At 42.0% G+C, this 21,693-nt stretch overlaps 1 protein-coding gene across 1 annotated transcript in view; it reads left to right on the top strand.

Annotated features, from left to right (window-relative positions):
- SCARB2 (scavenger receptor class B member 2) overlaps positions 1-21,693 on the top strand; it is an 81,240-nt gene that overhangs the window by 53,482 nt on the left and 6,065 nt on the right. Inside the window, exons 5-10 of the mRNA XM_055434034.2 lie at positions 787-878; positions 7,428-7,547; positions 11,515-11,684; positions 15,853-15,971; positions 18,767-18,840; positions 20,786-20,837. Of these exons, the coding sequence (XP_055290009.1) occupies positions 787-878; positions 7,428-7,547; positions 11,515-11,684; positions 15,853-15,971; positions 18,767-18,840; positions 20,786-20,837 (627 nt within the window). The remainder of the gene's footprint in view (positions 1-786; positions 879-7,427; positions 7,548-11,514; positions 11,685-15,852; positions 15,972-18,766; positions 18,841-20,785; positions 20,838-21,693) is intronic.

Raw genomic sequence — 21,693 nt, 5'->3', positions numbered from 1 at the left:
TGGTTTTGATTTGCATTTTTCTAATAACTTATAATATTTAATATTGAGCATCTTTTCATGTTTTTATTGGTTATTTGGATAATTTCTTTGGAGAAATGTCTCTTCAAATTCTCTGTCCATTATTTAATTGGGCTCATACTTTTTAAAACCATAAAGTAATAATACGGCCAATATGGGATTTAACAAATAGTCACTCTATTCTAATAGTTCTGGTTCAGTCTCATGAGGCATGTAGGTTCCACTAGGGCAGTTTCATAAAGATTAAATGTGCTAGTTACTGTATTATTTAGGGTTCTCTAGAAAAACAGAATCAATAAAGATTTGTATATTTATTGAGGGATTTGTGTTGGGTTGGCCAGAAAGTTCATTTTGCTTTTCCCCTAGGATGTTATGGGAAAACCCAGATGAATTTCCAGCCAACCCAGGATTAAGGAATTGGCTTATATGATTGTGGGGGCTGCCAAGTGACAAGTCAGAAATCCGTGGGACAGGCTAGCAGGCTGGAAACTCAGGCAGGATTTCTATGCTATAGTCCTGAGGAGAGAATTCTTTTTCCTCCCGGGAAACCTCAGATTTTCCTTTTAAAGCTTTCAGCTGATTAAATGAGCCTACGTATATTATCGACAGTAATCTCCTTTACTAAAGCTGAACTGATCACATCTACAATGTATAGCAACATAACAGAGTATTGTTTGGCCAAACAACTAGGCACCATAGCCTAACCAAGTTAGCACATAAAATGAACCATCACAGTTATCTTACATAACCATATTCACTTATTTTCAGAAAAATGGGACTAATGATGGAGACTATGTTTTTCTAACTGGAGAAGACAATTACCTTAACTTTTCCAAGATTGTGGAATGGAATGGAAAAACGTAAGTCTAATGGTTTATCAGTATAATTATTTTTTTCAATTTTCATTTAAATTGAATGTCCGCTTCTGCTTTATTTTTTTTAAAAATTAGCACAATCATTTTTGGGTAAAAAATATATCAATTAAAATCTATAATTATATAAAATATCCTATAATATAAATAATATAGTCTAAAATAAGACGGTAGGTATTGCGAGAGGGCATCAGAGGGCAGACACACTGAAATCAAAATCACAGAAAACTAGTTGATCTGATCACACAGACCACAGCCCTGTCTAACTCAATGAAACTAAGCCATGCCATGTGGGGCCACCCAAGACGGGCAGGTCATGGTGGAGAGGTCTGACAGAATGTGGTCCACTGGAGAAGGGAATGGCAAGCCACTTGAGTATACTTGCCTTGAGAACCCCATGAACAGTATGAAAAGGCAAAATGATAGGATACTGAATGAGGAATTCCCCAGGTCAGTAGGTGCCCAGTATGCTACTGGAGATCAGTGGAGAAATAACACCAGAAAGAATGAAGGGATGGAGCCAAAGCAAAAACAATACCCAGTTGTGGCATTGGAAGGACTGATGCTAAAGCTGAAGCTCCAACACTTTGACTACCTCATGCGAAGAGATGACGCACTGGAAAAGACTCTGATGATGGGAGGGATTGGGGGCAGGAGGAGAAGGGGACGACAGAGAATGAGATGGCTCGATAGCATCACCGACTCAATGGAGGTGAGTTTGAATGAACTCCGGGAGTTGGTGATGGACAGGGAGGCCTGGCGTGCTGTGATTCATGGGGTCGCAAAGAATTGGACACGACTGAGTGACTGAACTGAACTGAAAGATGTAAAATTATTATTTTGTAAATCAGGATTGGGGCAAGATTAAGTACTAAATTATTAGTATTAGTATACAATTATTAGTGTTAGTATTCAATTACCGTATAATGATATGTAGGTTTCTCACGGTTAAAGCATGAATCACAAGCCGGTGAAAAGTTTCACTCTTCCACTTGTTATTGTTTGTTGTTGTTTAGTTGCTCAGTCATGTCCAACTCTTTTGCAGCCCCATGGACTGCCCTCTGTCCATGGGATTTCCCAGGCCATAGTACTGGAGTGGGTTCCTCCTCCAAGGGATCTTCCTGACCCAGGGATCGAACCCACATTGAGTGATGTGTGGCTGCTGGGCAAATATTTTTCAAATTGCTGCCTGTTTGGGGGGAAGGAAAGAGATTTTTTTTAATTTAATTTAGTGATTGTACATTGCTTGTGTATCTTTCTTTTATGATGAAATACATTTCAGTTCAGTGCTATAGAATTTCAAAATTATTTCACATTTATAATTTATAAACAAACTACCTCCAAAACCAAATTTCTCCAGAAAGGAACTGAGGCAGCTTGCAATTAAGTCACACATAAAGCAAAATAATTTTTTTAGGTCACAGAAATTAGAAATCTTCAAGGAAAAGGAGGCTAATTATTCAGGGACTGTAGTAAGAGGAATTTACTTCTTGAACATTAAATTTACTTTAAAGCTTCCTAGAAACACAGGCAAGAAAACTGGTGTGGAATATTATCTTTACAATTTTCTATAAAACAAAAACTTTTTAAATTAAAAAAAAATTTTTAATTTCTTATAACACATATATCCAGGTGTATACACATATATTTACATACACATACACACACTCATTCCCAAGGATATAAGAACCTTGAAAGAATATAAGAAACTGGAAACAGTGTTGCCTTTGGAGGCATAACTAGATGACTAGGTACTAGGCTAAGAGAAATTTACTTGTAAAGGTAATAAAGCTGGATCTTGTTTTAAAGCCCATCTGTTGTTTTCTCTTCAGTCTTTTAATAGAGTTTAATGCTTCTATATATGTGTTGTAACTACTGATACAATTACCATATAATGATATTTCATATATTTATACTTATTTCAACATTCTTTTTCACCCTTAGCTGGTTATGTGTATTCTACCCTTGCTGCTAAGTCACTTCAGTCGTGTCCGACTCTGTGCGATCCCATAGACAGCAGCCCACCAGGCTCCCCCGTTCCTGGGATTCTCCGGGCAAGAACACTGGAGTGGGTTGCCATTTCCTTCTCCAGTGCATGAAAGGGAAAAGGGAAAGTGAAGTCACTCAGTCGTGTCCAACTCTTAGCAACCCCATGGACTGCAGCCTACTAGACTCCTCCATCCATGGGATTTTCCGGGCAAGAGTACTGGAGTGGGTTGCCAGTGCCTTCTCCGATTCTACCCTTAGACTATACTTAATAGTTTTTTTCTAACAGAATCTAAAGTTAGCTATTATCTTTTTCTTCCAATGAAACAATACCTTTACCCATTTCTTAACACAGCTTCTGTGTTATTCTTGTCTACAACTTGTTTCACCTTTTTAGGAAGCCAAATATAACTTAAAAGTTCATTATTTTTATAGTAAATTAAAATACCAATATATTTTATTAATTTGTCAGTGTTTTTCTTTTTACATCTTCCCTTTGGGTTTAGTTTTCTTATTGCTGAAGATCAATAGTACAGTGGTTCTCAAACAGGGGCAGTTTTGCTCCCCAGAGGACACTGGGTGATGTCTGGACGCATATCATCACAACTGGAGGTCGCTACTGGCATCTACTGGGTAGAGTCCTGGGATGCTGCTAAACATCCTGCAGTGTACAAGACAGTCGCCTACAGAGAATTCCATCAGTTCAGTTCAGTCACTCAGTCGTGTCCGACTCTTTGCAACCCCATGACTGCAGCATGCCAGGCCTCCCTGTCCAACACCAACTCCCGGAGTTTACTCAAACTCATGTCCATTGAGTCAGTGATACCATCCAACCATCTCATCCTCTGTCGTCCCCTTCTCCTCCCTCCTTCAATCTTTCCCAGCATCAGGGTCTTTGCAAATGAGTTAGCTCTTCGCAACAGGTGGCCAGAGTACTGGAATTTCAGCTTCAACATCAGTCCTTCCAATGAACACTCAGGGCTGATCTCCTTTAGGATGGACTGGTTGGATCTCCTTGTAGTCCAAAGGACTCTTAAGAGTCTTCTCCAACACCATAGTTCAAAAGCGTCAATTCTTCGGTGCTCAGCTTTCTCTGTAATACAACTCTCACATCCATACATCAGGCTCAAAATGTTACTGGGTTGTTTGTTGTTGTTGAGTTGCTAAGTTGTGTCCGACTATTTGCAGCCCCAGGTTTCCTTGTCCTTCATCATTTCCCAGAGCTTGCTCAAGCTCATGTCCATTAAGTCGTTGATGCCATCCAACCATCTCATCCTTTATTGTCCCCTTCTCCTGCCTTCAATCTTTCCCAGCATCAGGGTCTTTTCTGATGAGTTGGCTCTTCACATCAGTTGGTCAAAGTAATGGAGCTTCAACTTCAGCATCAGTCCTTCCAATGAATATTCAGGGTAGATTTCCTTTAGGATTGACTGGTTTGATCTCCTTGGGACTCTCAGAGTCTTCTCCATCACCACAATTCAAAAGCGTCAATTCTTCCGCACTCAGCCTTCTTTATGGTTCACCTCTCACATCCATACATGACTGTTGGAAAAACCTAAGCTTGACTATACTAGGTTGGGAAACCCTCGATTAGTAGTTGTTTCAGTAAGGATCTGTGGGTGGTAAACTTTCTTAGACTTTGCATATTTAAAAATGTCTTTATTTCACATTCAGTTTTTAATGATTTTCGTTTGGTATAGAATTCTAGTTTGACAGTTCAAAATTATGAAGATACTACTCCATTTACTTTGATTATATTTTTCCTTGACTTTATTGCAGTTTTACTACAACATAATCTAAATTTGAATTTATTTTATTTATTCTGTTCAGCCCTTGGAGCATACTTTAAATCTAAGGCCTTGTATCTTTCTTAAAATTTGGAAAACTTTCAACAATTGTCTCTTAAATTATTGCTTCTCTGTTATTCACTCTGTTCTCACTACCGTCCCCCAAACTCCCACTAAACGTTTATTGAAGCCTCTTGATTTAGTCTCTGTACCTTGATCCTTTCATTTTTAATCTTCCTAAGATTATATCTGTGTAAATTCTTTGAAGTAATATCTCATTTAGCCTGTTCTTTCCAACTATATACAGTCTAGAGTTTATCCCAATAGAGAGTTTTTCTTTCAGAAACTGTTTCTATTCTGAAGATTTCTACTTTTTATTCCTTGGGTCTCTCTAGAGAAGAGAGTCCCTTGGACTGCAAGGAGATCCAACCAGTCCATCCTAAAGGAAATCAGTCCTGGGTGTTCATTGGAAGGACTGATGTTGAAGCTGAAAGCTCCAATACTTTGGCCACCTGATGCGAAGAGCCAACTTATTTGAAAAGACTCTGATGCTGGGAAATATTGAGGGCAGGAGAAGAAGGGGACAACAGAGGATGAGATGGTTGAATGGCATCACCGACTCGATGGACATGGGTTTGGGTGGACTCCGGGAGTTGGTGATGGACAGGGAGGCCTGGCATGCTGCGGTTCATGGGGTCACAAAGAGTCAGACATGACGGAGTGACTGAACTGAACTGAACTCTTATTTTATTCTTCCCTTTTTATTTGTTAGTAGTTTACTGTTCCTTTTGAAGGATGCTGTTCTTTCATTTGTCTCTTTGAGGATACTAAACAGGCTATTTATTAACCAGATTGTTCAGTTACTTTAATTTCTTCAAAAGTGAATTCATCTTATCATTGTTGATTTTGTTGCCTATCTCTTAGCATACGTTGCTTTCGTTAAAAGAAATGTTAACTTGCAGAATTATTTTCATTGGTAAGTCTGTTATCTATCCATCCGCTCATCCATCCAACTATCCACCCATCCTCTCACCTCTCCCTAGGTAGCAGGTATGCAGTAGTCCACCCAGTAACCCCCCAAACCAGTATACATGGTAGACCTCCACCTCACAATTATTTAGAGCATGAGAAAGTTAGATATCATCACTGACTCAGTGAACATGAGTTTGAGCAAACTCTGGGAGAGAGTGAAGGACCAGGAAGCCTGCTGTGCTGCAGTCCATGGGATTGCAAATAGGCGGACAGAACTTAGCGACTGAACAACATCACAGATCTGGCCAAAAAATCAGCAGGCATCTTGGCCCAGGTTCTGGTTATAAGGTGTCTGGGGCTTTCTGCCTCCCTGCGACTCAGCTTTGCTTTCTTCAGCCTCTCTTGCTGAGCAGAAAAAATCCCTGCCCTAGATCCTGATTTCAAGCCCTTGATGGACCACCTTTAATCCTCACCAACCTCAGAATCTAGACTTGCAGATCTTTCTCTTGGCTTCCATACCTGCAGCCCAGTAGGCCAGCAGCTTTAGCCTTCTCGTTACTTGGCATTTATCACCTTTCATTGTCGAAAAAGATGTTTGTGCTTGAGTAGAGTATAGACCTTTTAAATGTTCCCTTTTATGGTTTATCAACCACTGCTCTGAGATTTTACTTGGAAGAGACACTTAATACATGAATTTAGAATTTCACCTTGACCAGAAGTTGGAAGAATTCCTGTTTTTTGCCCATTCCTTCCTATCTTTTGCATTTTATACCATTATTCAAGAATTAATTTTTAAAAACCTGCTATCTCAACTGTGCTCTTCAGTTCAGTTCAGTCACTCAATCGTGTCCGACTCTTTGCGACTCCATGAATCACAGCACGCCAGGCCTCCCTGTCCATCACCAACTCCCAGAGTTCACTCAAACTCACGTCCATCGAGTCGGTGATGCCATCCAGCCATCTCATTCTCTGTCGTCCCCTTCCCCTCCTGCCCCCAATCCCTCCCAGCATCAGAGTCTTTTCCAGTGAGTCAACTCTTCGCATGAGGTGGCCAAAGTAACTGTGCTCTTAGTGAGTATAAAATAGATTCAAAATTAAGCTTTCTTGTGACCCGAGAGAAGTCTTCTGTTAATTTTGGATCAGAGAGCTGTTTAGAGGGGAGACAGTTAATGATCTGTCGAGAATATTATCTTCCTGAACATGTCTGTCCAGAGTTCATCTGACTGTGGGCTGGCTGTGAACACAGCTGTTGTGAATGGCAAATTGGATCAGTGCTTAAAGCACGTGGATATTTCTAAGCCTTTACAGGAGATCCTCAGTTTTGAAGGCAGGGAAGAAGGATGTTTGAGTGTTTTCTCTGTCAGAATTGATATTTAGAAATCAGGGCCCTGCTCTTCCCTGTCTTGATCCAATTCCCAACCAATATCACCCTGGTGTCTGCATGTGAACAAGGTTCTGTGGGTAGCCAACTCCCAATTAGGTCTTGAAAAGTCCAGACCATTAAAAAAAAAAAAAAAAGGCTAGGGACTTTGCTGGTGGTCCAGTGGTTAGGAATCCTTCCAATACAGGGGCCGTGTGTTCAACCCCTGGTCTGGGAACTAAGACCCCACATACTGCGGCGCTACTAAGCCCATGCACCACAACTGGAGAGGCCACATGCCGCAACAAAGGGTCCTTGTACCACAGCTAAGACCCAACAAAGCCAAAAATACATAAATAGATAAATATATCTTTAGAAATAGCCTAAAATCCAATGTGACCATCTGGACCCTTTCTTGTTTTCCTGTGACAGGTCACTTGACTGGTGGACCGCAGACGAGTGCAATATGATCAACGGAACAGATGGAGACTCTTTTCACCCATTAATCACCAAAGATGAAGTCCTTTACGTCTTCCCATCTGATTTTTGCAGGTAAGAACTTGAAATGTGAGTTCTTTGACTGTAAGGCCGCCCAAAATATGAGGGATGTATATAATTGCACTTATTTGATGAGGATATTTATGCTTAATGAGTGACCAGCGATAATGGCATATTGAGAAACAAGAGAACGTGTCGCCGTTCACAGACCAGCTGTGTTGGTTTGAATACCAGCTCCACCACTTACACCTGTGTAACGTTGGGAACATTATTTACTGTTTGCCTCACTGTCCTCATTTATAAAGTAAGGACAGAAATAGTTGCCTACCTTGGGAGTTGTTTTGAGGATAAATGAGTTACTTTAATAAAATACTTAGCCCAGGGCCTGTCACACAGTAAATAATATTAGCTCTTCATTATTACGATATCCTCTATCAGGTGTGAAATTTGCTCTGGTCTTCTTCCAGTTGCTGCATGGAAGATAAAGAAATCATACCGTGGTCCATACTTCAGAGTTCATAGGTCTTTGCTGAGCGCTGACCTTCCCGTTGAGCGTATCCGCTCACACTTGCCCGCATCTATCCCTCTCTCCCACCTGCTGTTTCGCTCCCGACACCCGTGATGAAGTCCTTTCCGTGGGAGGAAGGCATCTTGCTCCACACCCTGACTCCCATCTCCCTGTCGTTACCTCTCCTTCTCCGCCCTTCACCATCACACTGCTCAGATGAGTAGCTGATCACACAGCCTCCCTTTCCTCTCCCACACACTCCTGCAGGGCTTTTTATGAGACTTCTCCTCGGTTGGACGTCACCAAGTTACCTTTGACTCTGTGGTGTCTACATTCTCAAGAATGGCTGTTCTTCTGGCTTTCATTTATTGTTGCTGTTCAGTCACCAAAGCGTGTCCATGACTCCATGGACTGCAGCATGCCAGGCTTCCCTGTCCCTCACCGTCTCCCAGAGTTTGCCCAAGTTCATGTCTATTGAATAGGAGATGCCATCCAACCATCTCATCCTCTGTCACCCCCTTCTCCTTCTGTCCTCAATCTTTCCCAGCATCAGAGTCTTTTCCAGTGAGTCGGCTCTTTGCATCGGGTGGCCAAAGTATTGGAGCTTCAGCTTCAGCCTCAGTCTTTCCAGAGAGTATTCAGGGTTGATTTCCTTTAGGATGGACTGGTTTGATCTCCTTGCAGTCCAAGGGACTCTGATCTCTCACACGGTTGAGCACCTCCCGAGCCAGCCCTGTCAGAATCACTGTAAACCTCCCTCATCTCTTGCACTAAATTAGCCGCAAGTGCTATTCATCCTCCTCAGAAAGGGCTCTTCTTTCACTCCCTCTCCGTCCCCAGTCTCTGTGTCACAGTGCAGGCCCTTTCCAGCTCTGGAGCGGACTGCCGGTCACCTTCCAGGCAGCTGTTCTCCCTGGTCAGTATTTGCAGAAGGACCGAAGAAAGAGAACATGTTTGAGTGCAATGAGTAAGACAAGGAAACCTAGGAGGGCAGGAAGGGCTTATTAAAGATTCGCCACAGAGGAAACTTCTTCTTATCTGGTTCCACCACTTGTGAAGAGCCACTTGGCAGCGCTTAGTAACGCCAAAGACCTCCAACCCCATGGTTACACACGTCTCTCCAACATGGGTTCCCTGGCCTGAAGAACTAGGGTACCTATGTGAAGATTTACACATCGATTGTAGTTAGGAAAACACTGGAAGTGTTGACAGAAATAATCAATAAGCGATCTATAATTGGAATAGAAAAGTTTTACTTGAGCCAAACTGAGGGCTGTAGCCCAGGAAACGCTAACTGAGAGAGCACTTGAATTGTATTTTGTCAGATTACAAAATGTGGGAGGCGTACAAAGCAAAAACCTCAAGGTTACAGTTAGTTACATGAGTTGTTTTATCAAGAAATATAACTGGACCTGTCAAGAAGTAAGGGTGCTTGTTAAACAAGGGTTGGCTGGGATCTGAAATGTTTGCCTAGTTGCAAGGGGAGACCTTGACCTTGCAAAGCTGCAGCTGACCGCTGCTAGGAGATACTGTTTTGAGAACAGCTAGTGGTGTCCTTGAGTTTAATGCAGTTCAGGAAGTTCAAGTTTTCAGTGATGCAGGAGTGTGTCTGAAGCCACATGCACAGTGGTCACCCAGTTCCCTCCTGGATATCTGAACCACAGCTACTCCATTTTGGTTTTTAAATACATTCTCTTGATTAACGGTTAAAGCAGATGTACCATGCATGTTCAACAGGCCATAAGACAGGCTGTTCTCTTTAGCATAAAGTTTAAGTTAATTCATGTATAAACTGAAATCACTTCCCCATATCTTGATATGTAAAAATTTCTTCCATCCAAAGCAATCTGAGTGCCTATGAAAAGGAGAACATAAATAAATAAATGGGATCTTTGTATGGTAGAATATCATTTAAAAAGTAAAATATAGCAACCAGAGCCATGTACTTTAATGCAAGAAATCTTAAAAATATAATGATGAAGGAAGAAACAAATTTCAGAAAGACAATATGGTATACTATTATAATGACATTTAGAAATAACAAACAGTGCCACATGTTGTTTATGAGTATGTATGTAGGTAAAAGTATAAAGGCCTGTGGAAACTTCCCTGTGGTCAGTGGCTAAGATGCTGTGCTCCCAATGCAGGGGGCTCTGGTTCGATCCCTGGTCAGGGAACCAAATCCCGCATGCCACAACTAAGTGTTCATGTCAAAACTAAAAATGCAAAGATCCTACATTCCAACTTTGACCCAGCACAGCCAAATTAATTATTTTTTTAAAAAAAAGCATAGAGGTCTGCATGGGAATGATAAACCCCAAATTCAGGATAGTGGTTACCTCTGGGGATGCAGAGAAAAATCAGAATCAGGAGTATTACACTGAGAACTTCAGTTGTAGTCGTAAATATACATTTTATTTATCTAGTGGTATTTGTTATAAAGTGTATTTATTTTAACATTTTTCTCTATTTTTCTGTTTGCTTAAAATTTTCATTAAGAAATGCTGCAGGGGTGTGATGTACAGTTGAAGGCAACTCCTACATTAGTCACAACGCAGCAAGAGATGTGTCCCGCCTGTGGTTCAGAGATGAAACATGAGGCCCCCCTCAGCCTTCAGACACCCTCAGATGCAGGGATGAAGGCTCTAAGACAATGCATGTGACAGTGCCTTGACTGTCACTCAAAGTGAAAGTGAAAGTCCCAGGGACTATACAGTCCATGGAATTCTCCAGGCCAGAATACTGGAGTGGGTAACCTTTCCCTTCTCCAGGGGATCTTCCCAACCCAGGGATCGAACCCAGGTCTCCTGCATTGCAGGTGGATTGTTTACGAGCTGAGTCACAAGGGAAGCCCAGCTGTCACTCAGGTGCTATGCAGATAACTGGGTGGTTTGTGTTAGAAGGAACCACTGATTGAAACTCTAATATCTGAGGGCAGAATTGGTGTTCTACTCTGTTGAAATAAATAACCAGGGCAAAATATGGAAACTATTTTTACTTGGGGCAAATGGGTCTCAAAGTACATCTAATTAAGTATCTGTCTAATGGGGCACCTGTCCAGGCCTTTGGGAATCTGCGGGGCCATGCCTTTTGTCACCTCCTCTACTTCTGTTTTGTCTCGGCTTCTCCCTGGCTTCCTTTCTTTTGCTTCTGCTTCGTCCACACTGGCATGTGCCCGTGCTGGTCTGGACGACTCTTCTTTCTTTTAGCATAAGCATCCATTCTAACTCATTTTCTTGGTTTTCTACCAAACATTATGTCTTTTTTCTCAGTCTCGTTGGAATGTTAGCACAGTTGCTGCCTCTTAAACATCTTTCACTGCAGTCCATCTCCTACTTTATTATACACTGAGTGGGTTGAGATCCTCTCAGTCTTTCTTAGGCCTCTTCATTTCCCATGTATCCTGTAAGCGTTTAGCCGGATTACACCTGATAACAGTTGGCTGACTTACTGACACAGGCAGAGCATGCTGATGGGGACCCACACTGACTTTTTATTCTTACTTCCTAACAGGTCAGTGTATATAACTTTCAGTGACTTTGAGAGTGTCCAGGGACTGCCTGCCTTGAGGTATAAGGTGCCTGCAGAAATATTAGCCAATACCTCAGACAACGCTGGCTTCTGTATACCTAAAGGAAACTGCCTGGGCTCAGGAGTTTTGAATGTCAGTGTCTGCAAGAATGGTAAGAACTCAGAGAGGGGACATGGGTAGGGGTACGGGGGTCTGGATGTATGATTGATGTTCTTCAACAAAGAAGGTTGTCAGCCCAATAGAGCAATTCCGACCTCTCAGGAATAATGTTTTGTTAGAGACAGACTCATAGACATAGAAAGCAGACTTATGGTTACCAAGAGGAAGCAGAGGGTATAAATTAGGAGTTTAAGACCACCAGATACAAATTACTATATATAAAATAAAGAATAAGGTCATACTGTACAGCACAGGGAACTATATTCAATGTCTTGAAAATATATATATATATATATATGTATAATTGAATCACTTCGCTGTACACCAGAAATGAACACAACATTGTAAATTAACTACAATTAAAAAAAAAAGTTTTGTAACATGGCTATAGCATAGTTTTTTTAAAAAGCATTGGCTTTCCTGTAATGATTTTATTACAGGAAATAAAATGCTAGGATACCATGTTGTGTTTTTTCTGGGCAGTAGTTCAGGAGTTGTTTTGGTTTTATTTTTTTTGAAACTGGTCCTGGGATAGGAGTGGCTGGTGGCTGCCTGTGCTCTGTGGGTCTCCTTGGTACAAGGCACTGACCGGGGTAACTGGACTCCACCGTACCCCGGTCTCCTGCACATGTGCATGACTCAGGTGCAGTGTAGCTCCAAAGGAGGCAGGGCTGTCGCTTAGGAGTCCTTCTTTTTTTCCCTTTGGCTCTTCAATTTAGCACATTTTTGTTTTGTTTTTTAGTTTTTTTGTTGGAGTTAATTTACAGTGTTGTGTTAGCTTCTGCTGTATAGCAAAGTGAATCAGTCATACATATATGCACACTTTCGTAGATTTTTTTCCTGTACACATTTTTACAGGTATTGAGTAGAGTTCCCTGTGTGATGCAGTAGGTCCTTATTAGTTATCTATTTTATATATAGTAGTGTGTATATGTTAATCCCAGCCTCCTGATTTATCCCTCCCTCTACCCTTTTCCCCTTTGGTACCCATAAGATCATTTTCTTCATGTTACGCTATTCCTGTTTTGTGAATGAGTTAATTTGTGCCATTTTTTAAGACTCCATATATAAGCGATATCATGTGATGGCTGTCTTTCTCGGACTTACTTCACTCGGTATGACAGTCTCTAGGCCCATCCATGTTACTGCAGATGGTATTATTTCATTCATTTTTTTTAAAATGGCTGAGGATATTCTATTGTAAATATATACCACATCTTCTTAATCTATTCATCTGTTGGTGGCCATTTAAGTTGCCTCCATGTCCTGGTTATTGTGAATAGTGCTGCTATGAACATTGGGGTGCATGTATCTTTTTCAATTACAGTTTTAATAGAAATAATAATTCATATTACTAGCAGCTTACTAGTACCAGTCACTGTTGTAAGTGCTTCACATATTTACATATAGTTAACACATGTAAAGTATTAACTGATTTCATGTTCAAAAGAAGGCTGAAACAGAAAGTACAGAATCAGGTAATAGGAAAGTTCATACCTTAGTAATGATTCTCATTACTCTTAAAATTAAGAGTTCATTTTAAGCAGAGTTTTAAACCCTGACCACAAAGTTCCCGGTGTTTCTTAACAATGTCTGAGCTAACCTGCTCCTTCCTGTGAATGAGGTGAAATGACTAGCGGTGCAGCTGACAAAAGCATTTTCTGCATCACAAGGATAGTTTTCACAATCATATGCTGCAAAAATAGCCTTGTTAGATAGACAACCAGTGGCCTGTTTTTATAATTGTAGAAACCAAGGCTCAGAGAAGGAATAGGATTTTTTAAATAAAATCTTTATCTCTGAGCAAATTCCTGCTAGAATTCAGGTCTTTTCATATTTGTACTGTGATGTTTCTCAGGCTTCAATTCTTTAGTTTCTGTTGAGAAACTTGGTAACCCCTTTCTCTTGATTAAAACTGTACTTTTTTCCTGAATAATGTGCTGACTTTCGCCCCCTTGTCCTTGTGGTTTGGAAGTTCTCTTTGGGCTAATCCTCCCTTTCCTTGTCTGTTGAGGTCATGGCTTCCAAGCCTGGCCATACATCAGAATGATCTGGAGAATCATTAAAAGCATCTGTCCCAGAGCCCACATACGAGGGCCCCAGAATCGGTATTTTTTAATGTGCTGCAGATAATTCTCATGAAGATGGTGCCTGCACTATTGAGAATGACTGTTCTGGGGGGCACACACCCCAACCCGGAGATTAGACTCTCCTGCGGACTCACTGCGGGGCAGTCCTGAAGCAGCGCCTGCCTGATCAGCCCATGGTTCTGTGGTTCAAGGCACACGTTAGTAACCTTCTGCTTCCTCAAGAAGTTGATGTCAGAACCCACAGAAGGATTCCAGTTTGCAACAGACTTCCTGCTTTAGTCCCTTTCCTCTTGCCTCTTCTGTGTTCCCAGATGTGGACTAAAATGTTAGCCTCCAGGACTGTCCTCCAGTGTTTTGAATTCCTCAGGGGAACATTTTGCTTAGTGGGATGAGTGAGGGTTCTGGAGTCAGAGGAATCTGGGTTTGAATCCTATTCTGTTCGTTAGCAAATTGGCCATGTTGCTGAAGGAGGGTTCCGGACAGCAGTTTTCTCATCTGTAAAGTGGGAATGATTATAACTTCCTTGGAAGGCTGTGTGAAGGTGAGAGATAAATGTATGCACAACACTCAGGACAGTGTCTGGCCCTTATTGTCTTCAACAGATCTTTAAAAATAATTTTAAAGGTCAGCGTCCTTTAAAGAAGGAAATCGTATCTTTGTGAAACTGTGTAGCAAGAGAACAAAACTCTGTATGTGTGACAAGTGAGATGTCTGAGCCATGGACTCAGACTTAAATTACTTGCCATTAGGTAGTTCAGACAGTAAAGAATCTGCCTGCAATGCAAGAGACTCAGGTTTGATCCCTCGGTCGGGAAGATCCCCTGGAAAAGGGAATGGCAACCCACTCCAGTATTCTTGCCTGGGAAATCCCATGGACAGAGGAGCCTGGTGGGCTACAGTCCATGGGGTTGCAAAGAGTTGGACACAAATGAGCAGCTAACACACAGGTTAATTTTTCCCCAAATATATTTTCCTGGCAGGAGTGACTGGGTCCCACTCTTATTTTCAAGAGCAAAACCTAGAATAGGTTTCCTTTAATAATTTGCTTCTTTATTTATTTCTTAAAAGGAATAGAAAATATTTTTTAAAAAAGAAAGAAAAGAAAACCAGTGTCTTCCTGGGGGCAGACCTTGATCTAGTCAGAGGCTGGGCCGATGGCAGGACCAGGCAAAGTCTTAAAAAAGTTCTACATAGGGAATTCTCTGGTGGTAGAGTGGGTTAGGACTCCATGCTTTCACTGCTGAGGGTGCAGGTTCAACCCCTGGTTGGGGAACTAAGATCCCATGAGACACAGCCTCCCCCCCTCAAAAAAAATTCTGTATCAACACATGCAGGAGAACAAAGCCTATCTTGGGTAAAACAAAAACAGAAAAGCAAGCAGGGGAGGAGGGCAGTGGGAAAATCCACTTACTGATGGAGAATTATAGTTGAAACAAATGCTTTAAGATGAGCCAACCCTCATTTGATCAGAATTCTGTCTCCATCACCTGATAGCTGGATGTCCTCAGGAAATTTTGTAAATTCTCTCAACCTCCCTTTCCTCAAGTGCAAACGGAAGGTAATAATTCTAACTTCATAGGATTTCTGGGACTGTCAACTAAAATAATGTGTATGAAGCTCTTGTACGTTATAAGTCCAGCACATATGAGTTGAAAAATAAATAATTCAGCTAGTAGTAGTAGTGTTAGTCACTCAGTCGTATCCAACTCTTTGCCACCCTGTGGACCAAGCCTGTCAGGTTCCTCTGTCCATGGAATTTTCCAGGCAAGAATACTAGAGTGGCTTGCCATTCCCTCTGCTAGGAGAGCTTCCTGGCCCAAGGGTCAAACCTGGGTCTCCTGCACTGAAGGCAGATTCTTGGTATAAAATAATATAGGGGTAAATGACATGTCAGAAATTGAAGTATAAACCCCAAACTAGGACTTTTAGCCTCACCCTCTCCTCCACTCAAGTTTTCTGTATCCAGCTTTCCACCCCTCACCGAGGAGCCAGATTTGTGGTCAGGAACTGTGCATTCAACTTAGACTTGAAAGAACCACATCATTCATTTCTGTTTTCCTCACTTTGCAGGTGCACCTATTATTATGTCTTTCCCACACTTCTACCAGGCAGATGAAAAGTTTGTCTCTGCCATTGAAGGCATGCATCCAAATAAGGAATATCATGAGACGTTTGTGGACATCAATCCTGTGAGTACACACGTCTTCCTGGTTAAACAGCAGGCATTTTATTCTGTCTATACGGTGTTCACCTGTTTAGCCCTGAGCACTCCTGAGAAATATATTGTCTTCCTTTCATTTATATATTCAAGTGGAGGGAACTTGGCTCAGTGCAATGTGACACATAGTCTTATAACCCGGCCATTAGAAGGCTAAGTTCTGTGGAGCTAATATGCAAAAATATCAGCAAATCCCCTTTAACACAAAAGCAACAGTGAAAGTTCCATCATTGGAAACCACTGGAATCAGACAAGGTAACCTGGATCTTCTTCTGTTGCCAAAAGAGTGGCCTGAACATATATATGCATTTCTCCCACTGGGCCACAGATCAACAAGGTGAAGATATTCCTCTGCTTACTTGCTGCCAGGAATGTTTTAGTTGAAATTTAAATATATATATAAGCTTTAGTCGCTTTTGGCAAAACACTTTATACAGGTGTTTTTGAGAGTTATTATATGACAACATTAATTTAAAGGGCATCAGATATACATACACTCTAATCCCATGTTCACAGAGGAGAAAGACTAAAAACCGTGTTAAAAGGATGTGAGTATCACTTCATAGCATGAGAGCCTCTCACTGAATGTAATATTGTCTTTCTTGGGATTCTGAACACATGCATGGAACAGTCACCCAAGAGCAAACACATTCTTTGAGCACAGCAAGTTATGGGCATTTCACTCATAACTACTCATTGCATTTACATTTGAGAAATTTGTGCCCTTGTCTTCTTATGAGGGCATCTCAGGTGGCTCAGTGGTAAAGAATCCACCTGCCAGTGAAGGATATGAGGGTTTAATCCCTGGGTTGGGAAGATCCTCTGGAAGAGGACATGGCAACCCACTCCAGTATTCTTGCCTGGACAATCCCCATGGACAGGGGAGACTGGCAGGCTGTAGTCCATGGGGTCACAAAGAGTAGGACACGACTGAGCTACTGAGCACACACAGCACATCTTATGGATAAGATCTGGTGTGGTTTTCTCCCTTTTCTCTCTTACCCATCGGTCAGTTCCTTTTCAGCAACCAAACTGTTCGTAGGTGCTTGTCACCAGGGCAAGGCACAGCCCCACACCCTTGGTGCAGAGGTGGAGTGGCCATGGGGGATGATGCTGCATCTGCCTTCTGGGCTCTGTGGGGTGGGCCTGGCTGTGCATGGGCACCATTCTCTGGCTGTGACCACATCCTCCTCATAGTGGTCTGACCCTCTGCCCGCATAGCCAGGCCCGACAGTCCAGTTCAGTCCAGTCACTCAGTCATGTCCAACTCTTTGCGACCCCATGGACTATAGAACAGCAGACCTCCCTGTCCATCACCAGCTCCCACAGCTTGCTCAAATTCATGTCCATTGAGTCAGTGATGCCATCCAACCATCTTACCCTCTGATGTCCTCTTCTCTTCCTGCCTTCAATCTTTCCCAGCATCAGGGTCTTTTCCAAGGAGTCAGTTCTTTGCATCAAGTAGCCAAAGTATTAGAGCTTCAGCATCAGTCCTTCCAATGAATATTCAGGACTGATTTCCTTTAGGATTGACTGGTTTGATCTCCTTGCAGTCCAAGGGACTCTCAAGAGTCTTCTCCAACATCACAGTTCAAAAGCATCAATTCTTTGGTGCTCAGCTTTCTTTATAGTCCAACTCTCACATCCGTACATGACCACTGGAAAAACCATAGCTTTGACTATACGGAGTTTTGTTGGCAAAGTAATGTCTCTGCTTTTTAATATACTGTCTAGGTTGGTCATAGCTTTTCTTCCAAGGAGCAAGCGTGTTTTAATTTCAGGGCTGTAGTCACCATCTATGGTGAGTTTGGAGCCAAGACCTGACAGGGCATCTGTTAAATCTCCTTCCTGCCCAGGTCCTCTAGTGCTTTGCTATTCAAAGTGACAGCATCCTGGGCTTCCCAGGTGGCTCCATGGTAAAGCAGCTGCCTGCTAATGTAGAAGACGTGGGTTCCATGCCTGGGTCAGGAAGATTCCACATGCTGTGGAGCAACTAGGCCTGTGTGCCACAACTATTGAGCCTGTGCTCTACAGCCCGAGAGTTGCAGCCACTGAACCCTACACACTCTAGAGCCCATGTTCCACAACAAGAGAAGCCACTACAATGAGAAGCCCATGCACTGCAACTAGAGAGTAGCCCCAGTTTGCTGCAACTTGAGAAAGTCTATGCAGCAACGAAGACCCAGCACAATCAGAAATAAGTAAATAAAAATAAAATTATTTTTAAAAAACCCCAAAGTGACAGCCTCCTGCCCAATCTCAAGCCCCAACCCAGACCTACCAAATCAGAACCTGCATTTTAACAAGGTCCCCCAGAATTCACATGTATAGTAAGTGTGAGAAACATTGGTCTCCTAACTCAATCCCCAGTTCTCATTCTGTCTTGGGGAACAGTTGTCCCTTGTGCCACTTTGCCTAGCAAACATGGCAGTGGCTGCCCTGTTTATCAGAACCACACAGAAACGGTGCTCTATTGAACAAGACCCTGTGTGTGGTTTTAATAAATCGACGAGTTGACTTACTGGAAAAGACCCTGATGCTGGGAGGGATTGGGGGCGGGAGGAGAAGGGAATGACAGAGAATGAGATGGCTGGATGGCATCACTGACTCGATGGACATGAATTTGAGTGAACTCCGGGAGTTGGTGATGGACAGGGAGGCCAGGCGTGCTGTGATTCATGGGGTCGCAAAGAGTCAGTCATGACTGAGCGACTGAACTGAACTGAACTGAATTGAATGTTTTCTTTCTGCTTTTCTGATTTGCAGTTGACTGGAATTATCCTAAGAGCAGCCAAGAGGTTCCAAATCAACGTTTATGTCAGAAAATTAGATGACTTCATGTAAGTTTTGCTTCTTTCTGCAGAGTCACAGGGTGGTTTTGCTACATTGACTTTCTGGTGGGGTTGCTGCTGGGAGGGGTACAGCTCTCTTCTAAGTCTGTTCACCCTTGTCCTTCAGGGATGAGGCACCCTGAGCATTTTCATGGGCTGCCTTGGTCTTAGAATTTCCTTATTTTATTTAAGCAAACATGTATAGAATTCTTTCCACGAATTAGCCATTGTTCTAAGTTGTTTACATACTTATCTATTCCTTACAATAACCCTGTGGGGCTTCCCTGGTGGCTCAGACAGTAAAGAATGAAGATCCCCTGGAGAAGGGAATGTCCACCCACTCCAGTATTCTTGCCTGGATAATCCCATGGACAGAGGAGCCTGGCCATGGGGTCGCAAAGAGTTGGGCACAACTGAGTGACTAACTTCAGTTCACTTCATCCCCATTTTACAGATAAGAAAACTGAGGCACAGAGAGGGTTAAAACCCTGCTAGAACTAGAACTCACACAGCTAGTAAAGCTACAGAGGCTGTTCTTACCCATCCACTAAGCATTTCCCATGGGCTTCCCTGGTAGCTCAGCTGGTAAAAAATCCACCTGCAATGCAGGAAACCCTGGTTTGATTCCTGGGTTGGGAAGATCCTCTAGAGAAGGGAAAGACTACCCAATCCAGTATTCACAGGTTTCCCTGGTGGCTCAGGGAAGGCTGGATATGGTATATCTATTATATAGATACCATATAGATATGGTAAAGAATCCACCTGCAATGCAGGAGACCTGGGTTCCATCCCTGGGTTGGGAAGATCCCCTGGAGGAGGGCATGGCAACCCACTCCAGTATTCTCGCCTAGAGAATCCCTATGGACAGAGGTGCCTGGAGGACTATGGTCCATGGGGTCACAAAGAGTCAGACACGACTGACTGACTAAGCACAGCACACAGCAAGCATTTCCCACACCATGACTCTGGTTCCCTTCCTCTCTTCCTTTCTTTCCACTGCTCCCACCCAGGGCCAGCCATGAGCTCTCTGGTGGGTGGTTTAAAACTCTATGGAGTTCAGTGTCCCCACACACCATCTGAAAACCACTACTGAGGATTCCTGAGTATAATCTCCTGCTGAGACTTTTCAGTGGAAACTGAGAAAATGCTATTTATGATTTAATGGCAAATGAAAAAACTGGATCCAAAACTGTAATATGTATCTATAATATCATATATCTATATTTATCAATTTTTTCTGTCTGCCTGTCAATCAGACTTGGTTAGTTTCCCCCATCGAATTTGCCAGATTTAAGCCCAGGTGTTTTGCATCTTTTTAGGAAGCAAGTGTGGTTTGTAAGAACGTATTTTGTGTGTGTATTTCTGAGGGAATATAATTCAGTAGTTATGATCTAGAGCCTTAAGAATTAAAATGGAACTGCAGTCCTGGCTCCAGCACTTCTTTGTGGTGGTTCCGGGCAGCTTACTCTGAGCCATCATTTCCTCTTCTCAAACGTGGGGCAGTAATACCTCTGCACGTGAGAACTGAGATGTTTTCCCAAGATGCCCGGTGCAGAGCTGGTGCTTAGTGCATGCTCCCTAGCTGATTGCTCCAGGCTCTTGCAAAGACAATACTTAGTAGCCTGGTTGTAAAACATTCTGAGGAATGATAGCATTGTTCCACTGGAGCCTCCCCTCCCATAACTCTTGGGAGTATAGTTATCATTTTGATTAATTTGCTTTCAGCATCTTGTGCTTTGGTAAAGACACTGTCCATAAACGTGCAACACTTCAAATTGCTCAAGTGTGATCTAACTGCTGATTGTTATGTGTTTGCAAAGGTAAGAAGGCTGCATAAATTCTGGGTAATTTAACGAATAAGTGTGCTGGAATTTCATATACAGTTATCTCATCAGGCCAGAGTGCCATCATAATGAGGATGTCTATAAAATAATCTTTTTTGTTGTTTTTATAGTGAAACAGGAAACATTCAAACCCTGGTTTTCCCAGTAATGTATATCAATGAGGTAAGTCCTGGGAGGGAGCCACGGGTATATTTCACCTATGGAAGCTTGGGACCTTCAATTATGGTGTCTGTGATTGTAGCTATGTGTGATTTTAGATGTGAGAAAGGGCGAAGGTGATTTTTTAAAACCTGTTTGTCCTCAGAAAATTTCTGATTATATGTTTACATGAATCTGTGAGATTTGAAAATGACAGAAAGAAATTTCCCTTGTCAAGAACATTATGTGGGTGAAACTCCTTTCTGGAAGCTGGTTGTGTAAGAACCAAAATGTAAAGGTGATCAGTTTCCCATTCATTACTTGAAAAAAAGAGTGAAAAAAGAGTGTGAGCTGGTTGAGAAATGATTAAATAAATTGGGACACTTGCCCATTGATGCAGTGATATGTGGTTGCCTTATCCTTCATCACAGCATAGAAGTCTATTCTACTTTCTGATAAACAGATCCTGTCTTAGTTCAAACAAAAGGAGTTTCTCTGAAGAAATTTCTTTGACAGTGTACCCAGAGAAATACTATCCCTAATTGTTAGGCATAAATTGAAGTTTTGTAAATAAAGCATATTCTGAAGGTTCTGAAAACACCTACCCACTATGTAAAACACCTGTGATAAATTCTTCTCTGAATCACATATCACACTTACTATAGGGATATCTCCTCAATTTCCCTTCTCTTTTTCACCCAGTTTTGAGGGAAAAGTTTCAGGATTTTCCTCCTCAAATTCTTGACTGGACTGGCTTTCAGTGTTAACAGCAACATTTTTTAAAGTTTGTGGTTTTTCTGTCTTTCATAAAAATATTTTTTCTTTGCAGAAGATTTAGTAACAGAGCTTAGCAAGAAAGGACAAATTAAAAATGATTTCT

This window comes from Moschus berezovskii, chromosome 5 (assembly GCF_049115385.1).
Source record: "Moschus berezovskii isolate FMDL1 chromosome 5, NW_MosBer_1.0, whole genome shotgun sequence".
Classification (NCBI taxonomy): domain Eukaryota; kingdom Metazoa; phylum Chordata; class Mammalia; order Artiodactyla; family Moschidae; genus Moschus; species Moschus berezovskii.
Note: the sequence above shows the minus strand (reverse complement) of the source record. Positions and strands in the feature narration are given on the sequence as shown.